Source organism: Crocuta crocuta, unplaced genomic scaffold (genome assembly GCF_008692635.1).
Source record: "Crocuta crocuta isolate KB4526 unplaced genomic scaffold, BGI_CrCroc_1.0 scaffold274, whole genome shotgun sequence".
Classification (NCBI taxonomy): Eukaryota; Metazoa; Chordata; class Mammalia; order Carnivora; family Hyaenidae; genus Crocuta; species Crocuta crocuta.
In genome coordinates, this window is record NW_027530222.1 from 2,768,314 (window position 1) to 2,779,339 (window position 11,026).

At 36.1% G+C, this 11,026-nt stretch overlaps 1 protein-coding gene across 2 annotated transcripts in view; it reads left to right on the plus strand.

The window, feature by feature from the left end:
* Positions 1-11,026, plus strand: part of GPSM2 (G protein signaling modulator 2) — a 52,321-nt gene that overhangs the window by 19,384 nt on the left and 21,911 nt on the right. For both annotated transcript variants that reach the window (XM_077765566.1, XM_077765565.1), the window contains exons 3-10: positions 164-385; positions 756-891; positions 1,223-1,365; positions 1,920-2,043; positions 2,157-2,272; positions 5,048-5,203; positions 6,147-6,255; positions 7,153-7,282. In XM_077765566.1, coding sequence (XP_077621692.1) covers positions 164-385; positions 756-891; positions 1,223-1,365; positions 1,920-2,043; positions 2,157-2,272; positions 5,048-5,203; positions 6,147-6,255; positions 7,153-7,282 — 1,136 coding nt within the window. The remainder of the gene's footprint in view (positions 1-163; positions 386-755; positions 892-1,222; positions 1,366-1,919; positions 2,044-2,156; positions 2,273-5,047; positions 5,204-6,146; positions 6,256-7,152; positions 7,283-11,026) is intronic.

The following is an 11,026-nucleotide window of genomic DNA, read 5'->3' on the forward strand; positions in this document are numbered from 1 at the left end:
TGCTATAAATAATAGTTTACTGTTTTATCAATAATGTATATATGCTTCAATTATAGAGGCAGCTCTTCTAAGCAAGAGTAGCCACAGTCAACATTAAAATTGTATTACCTGAGGTGCAGTTGTAAGGTAATGTTGTAAATGTCTGTCTTATATAATTTTACAGAATGGAAGCTTCTTGCCTAGAACTGGCCTTGGAAGGGGAACGTCTGTGTAAATCAGGAGACTGTCGTGCTGGTGTGTCCTTCTTTGAAGCTGCAGTTCAAGTTGGAACTGAAGACCTAAAAACCCTTAGTGCTATTTACAGCCAGCTGGGCAATGCTTATTTCTATTTGCATGATTATGCCAAAGCATTAGAATACCATCATCATGATTTAACTCTAGCAAGGTAATTAATTTAAGCTTTTTAATACTCTTTCTCCCTGAATGTTTCTTAAAAAAACATTTTCATTCAATTAAAAAAAATAAACTTAATACATTTTAGTGAGTTGCAATTCAGTAGCATTGCATTTTAAAACGAATCTTTAGGCTGATCACAGTGTAATTAAATGATTTAATAGTGAAATGACACTAGAGTTTAATTAAATGAAGGAAAATTAATTACATTTCAATACAGAAATGTAAGTTTTACATTTTTATTTAAAGTAGGTTTCAAGGCTAATAACAGGTCCTTCTTACCTAAAGCATGTCAGTTGTCCTCTAGGGAAAACTATACTCTGGCTGCTTAATTTTAACACCATTTGCTTTTTCCCCCCCAGGACTATTGGAGACCAGCTGGGGGAAGCCAAAGCTAGCGGTAATCTGGGAAACACCTTAAAAGTTCTTGGGAATTTTGATGAAGCTGTAGTTTGTTGTCAGCGACACCTAGATATTTCCAGAGAGCTTAATGACAAGGTAATAAGGAATGTTAGATGGTAGGCCAAATGTTTTCTTTGATATTGCTTTGTGTTTTAATTCTATTTAATTATTCTGTAGTTTATCTAAAAGTTAATGCCAATAAAGAAAATATTCATAGAAAAATAGAAGTAAAAATTTAAAATCGTAGAGAAAAAAATAAGACCTTCTTCTTTCAGAAGTAATCATTTATTTGGTTCTGTTTGGACGGCCAGTGTAAACATTTCTTTCTCTTGACCATCAAGGATATTATAAATAAATATATGTGATAAGCATGATAACACCAGGCTTCTGATTTCAAAATGTAAACTCTGCTGATCTCTTCATCTAGGTGGGAGAGGCAAGAGCACTTTACAATCTTGGAAATGTGTATCACGCCAAAGGGAAAAGTTTTGGCTGCCCTGGTCCTCAGGACATGGGAGAATTTCCAGAAGAAGTGAGAAATGCACTGCAGGCAGCTGTGGATTATTATGAGTAAGTAGCACTGATGCAGTCCTGTGGCCCCCCTGAGTCTTGGACCTGCTCTACATTCTTTATCCAGCAATACATTTTTAAGTTTGGCAAAGGTTTTAGAATTATGGACTAGCAAGTAAAAATAAGCCATCAAATCACTGCTAAAATGTTACAGTGTTAGATTAGAGTAAACCCCTCCCTAGGAAAGCTTTCCTTTAAACTGTTAACCGGTGCCACTTAGTGGCAAAAACAGGAAATATCAATCATTAGTCTGAGTTATTTGGAATAAATTTAGTCTTTTATCAATAAAATTTCATAGAACTTCTTAGCTGTAATGGTTCCAAGATTGACTCTGTCCTTGACTCTGGATAGAAGCCTGTCTGAATGGTTCAGTAAACTGTTTCCAGTTATTTCCTGTAGTCCCCCTCCATCATAGATATACCTTTAAAATGTGGCACATTATAACTGTAAGCTTAGTTAGAATTTTTTTTTATAAGAAGAAATTGATTTGTAAATTAAATCAACACATTTTTTTTGCTCAACATGTTTTTTTCACAACTTTTGTTAACATTTAGGGAAAACTTGTCACTAGTGACTGCTCTGGGTGACCGAGCAGCCCAAGGACGTGCCTTTGGAAATCTTGGAAACACACATTACCTCCTTGGCAACTTCAGGGATGCGGTTATAGCTCATGAACAGGTATAGTGCAAGGCTTTGGAGCCAGATCATCTTCTCCATCAATGTTCTGAATAGTGATTAGATTATTCTTTAGTTTTATTATAGTTGTATCTAACCAGAATTTTCTGTTTCAGCGGCTCCTTATTGCAAAAGAATTTGGAGATAAAGCAGCTGAAAGAAGAGCATATAGCAACCTTGGAAATGCATATATATTTCTTGGTGAATTTGAAACTGCCTCTGAATACTACAAGTTAGTCTAATATTTCTATAGATAAATGTAAAATGAATAGTTATGCAATCTTATTAAATCATAGGCTTTGGGTTTAACACTTGCTTTTTGCACACACTAGCAGCAGGACTTTGTGCTTCTAAGCCTCAGTTTCTTCATCTGTCATGGATGATGCCAGTATCTTGCTTTTGGGATTGTTGTGAGGATTGAATGAAACCATATATTAAGCAGTTAGTTTCCATAGGACCTGGCATACAGTCTTCAGTAAATATTATTGTACCTCCGTTTTAATGATAGCAGTATGACTCCTTTATATTTTTATTAGTTTTTGTCTTTAAAACTAACCATTTTGAAATGAAATTCTAAACTTTTAAAGTCTTTTTAAACTTGGTTTAGCATATGTGGTATGTATATTTATATGCTTTTTTTTCCCCCAGTTATGTGTTTGCAAAAAGCCATAAGAAAGTCTGTTAACAAAATTATGCCTGGTTTTCATCAGTGATCACTGAATTTCCCCACCTTTGTGCCCTCGTGTTGTACAGTTCTCCCACCCTCTTCTGCCCGTCTTTGATCCTCACCGTAAGCTTGAGGCCCCACTCACTTGCCTGAGGAGCTGGCAAACCTAGCTTCTTCTGGGAAGGGTCTTTCTGATCTGTCAGTAGACTTGAAACATAGATAATAGGAAAGTGTAGACTGTTGGAGATGGTCTGGTCTGTGCTTTCTGGTTTGGAGTTTTCTCTAATTAGTGGGGACTGGGGCCCATACAGACCTTAGGCAGAAGCCAGCTTGAACCAAAGATACAATGATTGATTTGTATTTTATTGTTAAAGAATCCAATGTGAGAGCGTTTGTCATCTAAAAAAAAAAAAAATTGCTTTAGGTACATCTAAAAAACTAGAATGTCATCCCACCCTACTTTAAACATTGACTGATGGTTAATATTTGTTAGTTGATTAGTTACATATAAAATATATTACTATATAAGGAGTACGTGTTTTTTATTTTGATTTTATTCGTATTTATTTTTTTAAGTTTTATTTATTTAAGTAATCTCTATACCCAGTGTGGGGCTCAAACTCATGACCTTGAGATCAAAAGTCAGATGCTCTTCTGACTGAGCCAGTCAGGCACCCTTATGTTTTGTTTTTAAATATAAAATTTTCTTATATTTTCAAGTAAAAGGACATAGAAATGTCTTAATAAATGATCTACTTATATTACATACTGAAAAGTTCTCCAATAAAGTGTATGGTGGCTCTTAGACTAAAGAGCAGGCATATGAAGTAATGACACTTCTTTCTGCTCTCCTCTCCATTAGGAGGCTAGAATTCAGAACTCTCAGGACTAGACAGGAAGGCCGTCTTAACGTTTTAAATCTATAGCCTTCAGGATAGAAAGCCGTAGTAGTAGCAGTTTGGCAAACCTACTTTAGCAGTTGAATTTGGTTCTAGAGGGACTTCTAAACATTTACAAATTAACTGTTTTCTCAAAGAATAGCGGTGTACCAGGAAAATATTCCAGGACCTCAAAGCAACTCCAAAAGTCTTGCAAAAATGTTTGAGAGGAGGCAGTGTTAGAATAAGTGTGTGGCCTCCCCCAGGGACAGCTTCGAAGGTATCATCATTAAGTATAAAATTTCAGGTTTGTTTGCTTAAAACTATACTATCTACCATATACTTATTTTTCATGTAATTCCAAATTACATGAAATATTATTATAGGAGTATTTAAGTTATTGGATCTAAAGCATCTGTAGGATTAATCACTGGTAATAATAATCAAAACAGTATTAACATTTGTTAGCATGTACTGTGAACAAGATGCTGTTCTAAGCACTTCATATATACTAATTCATTTCATCCTCACAAAACCCTGTGAGGTGTTTTCCTCATTTTACATATGAGGAAACAGAGAGGTTGAGTGACTTGCCCTGTAACAGAGCTAATAATTGGCAAAGTTGGGATTTGAACCCAGTCTGGTTCTAGGGCCCACACTCTTAACTGTGACACTAGCTCCTCATTGATGATTCAATGTGTAGTAGGTAGAATTTGGTTGATGTTTAAATGCAGCATTTAATATTTTTCATGAATCAGTGACTACTGCCCTACACTTTAGAATTTTAAGGGTTGTATTTTGAATTTTGACAAAATGCAAAGACAACAGTATGACTGAAACAAGAGGTTATGTGGACAAAATTTTCTTACTTTTAAGTTATTTCCACTACAATTTGGATAGGTTTGGGTTTTTTTTTTTTAGGCCCCACGGGCTTTTTTTTTTTTTTTATTTAATGTTTTTTATTTTTGAAAGAGAGAGAGAGACAGAGTGCAAGCAGCGGAGGGGCATACAGAGAGGGAGACACAGAATCTGAAGCAGGCTCCAGGCTCTGAGCCTGATGTGGGGCTTGAACTCATGAACTATGAGATCATGACTAGAGCTGAAATCAGATGCTTAACCGACTAAGCCACCCAGGCGCCCCTGAATGGTTGTGTTTTTTTTTTTTTTTTTTTTTAATGTTAAAAATACTATATTCTCTTTAGAGATGCTTGAAATCATGGGTCAGTATTCCTGTTCTCTGAAGAATTAATAGCGTTCTCAGATTTATTCTGAGTCTGGATTTGGTTTTTGTGTTTCCAAGACAACTTTTCATTTTGTCTAAAAGTAATGGAGAAAGTATGAGATATTAAACTCTAAAATGAATTTACTTTAGAGGCAGGAAGAAAAATGAGTGTCTTATTTTATGATTATTATAGCCAAAAATAAAAATGATCATTATGCAAGAATTAATTTCTTTTTTTAGAAAGACACTGCTATTGGCTCGACAGCTTAAAGACAGAGCAGTGGAAGCACAGTCTTGTTATAGTCTTGGAAACACATATACTTTGCTTCAGGACTACGAAAAGGCCATTGATTATCATCTGAAGCACTTAGCAATTGCTCAAGAGCTAAATGATAGGTAAGTTATATACCTTCTCACTATAATTATAGTAAAATATAGGTGCATTATCAAATCGCTAGAATTTTTCCTTTGTTTTTAAGCTTGTTTCCTTTGTTTTCTTCTTAATTATTTTTTAAGGAATTTGTTCTGTTTTGGTTACCTCCTCTGTATATTATTGTTTGAAGGGGCAGCATGTCATAGGAGTTTGCAATGGTCTATATAGCCTTGAGCCATGATCAATAAATAGGTCACAAACTCAGTTACGTACAAAGGTCCTCCTGACGACAACAGTGTGGGAATTGTGGTGAACTTAGAGATAAGGCCCAGTGTAAGGGGGCAGCTGCTACTCAGCCCCAGCTAAGTGATGCCAGGCAGGACCTAGGGTCTGTAATGTCTGGGTACTCCTCTTTTTTCAAGAGAAGCTGGAAGTCCTGAGTTTTATATGTAATCTGATTTTTAAATATTGGTGGCTGTTTAAAAAAAACTGATAAAACAGTGTATCTGTGCAGGCATTTAGTCTGTGATGTTTGCTTTAGAAAGACAGATTTTTACTTCAGTATGAAGAACTACTTTTCTGTAATTGTTCAAAATGAAGTATGTTACTTCAAGAGGTACATTCTTTCTCCCCACTGGTGTTCAAACCTGGACTGAATGATTACCTAGTAGGGCTGTCGTGGAAAGAAAATGGGGTAGTTTAACTAGAAGACCTATTCCTTAGTTTTTATTATTTTATAATAAATTGGATGTTTTTAAAAAGGATGTTTCCCATTTTCATGCTTAACTCTGATTTCGATATTATCTGGGTATTTTCATATGTCTCCCGTGTTGTCATAGTATATTCTTTATATGAAAGACCAAATCCAAAGCATTGTTGATACCTTTAATTACTGCTAAATAGCTTTTATTCCACACACAGCTCTCTTTTCAGATAACTATATGTTTGCTTTGAATTGTTTTGTAGAATTGGTGAAGGAAGAGCATGTTGGAGCTTAGGAAATGCATACACAGCACTAGGGAATCATGATCAAGCAATGCATTTTGCTGAAAAGCACTTGGAAATTTCAAGAGAGGTATGAAACTAAAAATGGCTGTCTGTGCTATTGTGATTCATAGATTAGCAGGGGGGAAGCCCTATTATTTTTCTAGATTTCTCCTGTATAAGCTAGTAATGAATCCAACTATGTTATTCCCTTGGCATAAAAACTACACAGAGCATTTTGAGATACAGATCAGAGGTCTGTTTACATTGGCCTTGATGTAGGAAGATAGGAAGGTGAGACCAGGCATAGGAGAATGGAAAGATTACTAAAATATGCCTCCTATCTCTACATGGAAAAGTAGCATGGTATGGAAAGGAAAACGTGGGTGAGTTTTTTTGTTGCTGTCTTTTTTTTTTTTTTTTTAACATGGTTTTTACAATCAGGGACTTATAATCAAGATAGTAATTGTTCCTGTTAAAGTTCCTCTTTCTGGCTATTTGAGCTTGGAAACCTTTTCTGAGCCTCATTTCTCTCATCTGTAAAATGGGAAGAATAAGATCTACCTTCCAACTCATCATAAGAATTAGAGATAGTGTATGTAAAAGCCTAGTGTAATGTCTATTGCTGGCTTAATAGATATTATTACTATGGTATGGAAACAATATTCTAAGGAAATTTTATTCATGTGTTGGCAAGTTAATGTGTCACAGAATAACCTACATTATTATTAAGTATGATTGTAGAGATTAAGAGCAATTACGATTTAGAGAATGGAAGTATTGGTAGAATGTAATCGGCTTTCCTATTGTGCCATATTTTAGAAGCTTTCCTTTTCTTTAAAGTAACTATTACTGAAAAAACCCATTTCAGTCAGTCTCTTAAATCTAATAGAACTGTTTTCATTTCTCTACATTTTCTTCCAGTTTTCAACTAATCTTCACCATTGTCATAAACACAGCTCTAAAATATAAATGCTTATGGTTGTAGGTTGGGGATAGAAGTGGTGAACTGACAGCACGACTGAATCTCTCAGATCTTCAGATGGTTCTTGGTCTGAGCTACAGCACAAATAATTCAATCATGTCTGAAAATATTGAAATTGACAACAATTTGCAGGGTAAGTAGCAGGTCTTCAAACCCAGTTTCTTTATCTTCCATTATATTTAAATTACTTACCACATGTTTACCATCTCCAGAGAGAATATATAACATAGAAGTTCAGCTTTTTGTAATACCTTTTTGCTTTGCTACGGTCTTGCTGATTTATCACTATAGAATACAGTATTTTACAGTTGTTATCTTGAACTTAGGAATGGTAAAGATATTATTTTCTATAGGGTCACTCAGATTTATGAATGTGAAGATGACAATAAAAGTATTTTATTGTTTAGTTCTTTTTAATCAAATATTCTTACATATTTGATTTTTGTTTTGTTCTTGTTTCATTTGTAAGGTGATCTCTTAGTATTATTAATTTTTTTTAATTCAAAAAACCTGGGAAATTTTCTTTAGGTCAGCACCTAAAGAAAGATTTTGTTTGACGTCGTTACAGGGAAAAACATGCTAGAATATCTCTGTTTGTATGTGAAAAAAAAATTATCTTTTTTTTTTTTTTTTTTTTTTAAGTAAGCCTTATACCCCGTGTGGGGCTTGAACTTACAACACAGAGATCAAGAGTTGCACATTTTACCGACTGAGCCAGCCAGGTGCCCCCCAAATTCTACTTTTTTTTTTAATGTTTTATTTATTTCTGAGAGAGAGACAGCATGAGCAGGGGAGGGTCAGAGAGAGAGGGAGACACAGAATCGGAAGCAGGCTCCAGGCTCTGAGCTGGCTGTCAGCACAGGGCCCGATGCGGGGCTCGAACCCACGAACTGTGAGATCATGACCTGAGCCGAAGTCGGCGTTTAACCGACTGAGCCACCCAGGCGCCCCCCAAATTCTACTTTTGTTTAAAGAAAAAAAAAAGGGACAAGATTAGAAACACATTTTTGAATACTATCTATATGTGATTATATGGGATCCATATTATAGATCTGGCCGAAGCTTTAAAAATTCTCAGTCTAAAAAAAGATACTGATAGAGATTAATGTTTTGAACTTAAAAGTCAGTGGAAAATCTAACTCTTATATTTCCAGCTTCCTTCTTTAAACCCATATGAAGAAAGGAAGAAAGAAAAGAAATTAGTAGCTAGTCATCTGATTAAAACTTTGAAAGAACATTTAGTGAAGGATTCTGAAGTATGAGTGGTGTAACAAATTGTGACCCTGTGCTTTGCAACTGAATAATGGGCTAAAAAGTTTTCCTGGGTTTAATTTTCAAGTAGGGTATGTTGTAATAGGTTTCATATTTTAACAAACTATCACTTGTCCTCATGGACTCCTCTAACTGTAGACCTGTTTCTTTGTGCCCATTTACAACCAAACTTGAAAATAGTATCAATGTTCATTTCTTTAGTTCACCTCCCAGTCTCTGCTCAACTCACTCCACTTGGACTTTGGCTCCATCATGACACTGAAACCTTTTCAGGATTACTAGAGAGCTCCATTTAATTGATCAAATCATTGATCAATTTTCAGATGTCAAGTTACTTGATTTCTTAGCAATATTTCCTACAGCAGATCATTCCTTTCTCAAAATTCTTTCCTCTTTCGGCTTCCAGGATTACCCTCCTTTTCTGGTTTGTCCCTACCTCACTGGCCACTCACTCAGTCTTCATTACTCGCTCCTCATCGTCTTTCCGTCCTCAAAATTTGTAGTGCCCAGAAAGTATCCTTCTCTCCCTCCCTGTCGTCTTTCCATTCTATCCTTCCTTTCTTTCTGATTTTATCCTTTTTTCTCTTACCTGTACTCCAATTCAAGCTCTAATAGAATTTCCTGTGAAGACGGAAATATTGTATATCTGGTCTGTCCAAGATAATAGCCTCTAGCCATGTGTGACTCTTGAGCATTTGCAGTGTGGCTAGGGAAAAAGAAGAAATGAATTCTTAGTATTATTAACTGTCATTAATTAAAAATTTAAATGCCACATGTGACTACTATATCAAATAGCACAACTCTAGATGATTTCATTCAGTTGGTTGGCTTTTTATATCCTCTATATACTAATGATTTTCAAATTGATATTTCCAGCCATAATTTTTCTTTTATGTTTAAGATTCATATATATAACATTTCCTTTGGAACATCTAATTGGCATCTAAAACTTAACATGTGCAAAACAGACCTCTTGTTTTTCTCCCCAAACATGTTCTTCATCTAGTTTCCCCATCTCAGGAAATGGTACCATCATTCATTGAAGTGTTCAGGCCAAATATCTACAAGTCATCCTTGTTCCCTTTCTTCCACTCACGTCTGCATCCAACCTATCAGAAACCCTATCTTCAAAATATATGCCTAATCTCTCTTACAGTGTACACTGCCACAAACTTAATACAAGCTACCAGCATTTCCTAGTAGGATATTAGCCTACCAACTCTTTCTCATTTCCATTTTTGTTATGTTAATGTTTGTTTACTTGAGAGAGACAGAGAGAGTGGGGAAGGGGCAAAGAGGGAGGGAGAGTATCCCAAGTAAGCTCCATGTTGTCAGCACAGAGCCTGATACAGGGCTTGATCTCACCAAGAAATCACAGCCTGATGTGAAATCAAGAGTCCATCAAGCTTAAACCGACTTAGCCACCCAGGCGCCCAGTCTTGCTTCCATTTTTAATCCTTCACACTGACTTTTTCCTCACAGCAGTAAGAGTGCTCTTTTAAAATGTAAATAATGCCTTGTCATTCATCAGTTCAAAATCCTCCAGTGATTTCCCATCACACCTAGGACCAAATCCTTAGTCCTCACCAGGGTTAAAAGACCTTGTGTAATTTTGACCAACTTCTTTGACATCACTTCCTACCATTCCCCCTTTGCTCATTGTGGCTGCAAGAAGACAAGGTACTTTTTGGTGTCTTTTGTTCATTGCTGTATCTCTAGTGCCAGGAAAGGTTTGCTGGCTGAAGGAACTGCAAGGAAACATATTTTTGGTGTTGGCTCAGGGTAGAGAAAAGGAGTCTTCCTTAAGAATCTGAATTTACAGGGCGCCTGGGTGGCTCAGTCGGTTAAACGTCTGACATAAGAGCAACTACTGTTGACTGAAGGTTTTGTTATATATTTGTGTGTGTGTAGTCAGGGTTGTAATGCAAATGTATTTCTTAATATGTGTCACAGTTAGAAAATGAAAACCATTTTAATGGACATCTAGAATACTGCACCTTAAATCTAAATTCAAATTCTTTAATTATTTTTAAATGTTTATTTTTGAGAAAGCATGTGAGGGAGGGAGGGGCGATAGGTGGGAGGTGGGGACAGAGGATCCCAAGTGGGTTCTGCACTGACAGCAGAGAGCTTGATGTGGGGCTTGAACTCAAGAACCATGAGATCATAACCTGAGCCGAAGTCTGACACTTAATGGACCGAGCCACCCAGGCACCCCAACAATTCAAATTCTTTTAAAGTATTCATTAAACATTTTACAAAAATTTGACCACATGCTAATAAGCCAATAAAGCAGTTCTCAACAAACTTGAAAGAATCTCTATCACATTTTTCATGCCCTGAGCATAGTGCAGTTAAGCAAGAAATTAACAAGATAATGTATAAAACATATTCATTTGAAGGCTTTAAAATATATTTCTAAGTTATGGGTTGGAGAAGATATCATAAATAAAATTAGATATTAACTTAGGACTGGGGCGCCTGGGTGGCTTAGTCGGTTAAGCGTCCGACTTTCGCTTAGGTCATGATCTCGCGGTTTGTGGGTTCGAGCCCCGCGTCGGGCTCTGTGCTGACTGCCAGCTCGGAGCCTGGAGCCTGTTTCAGT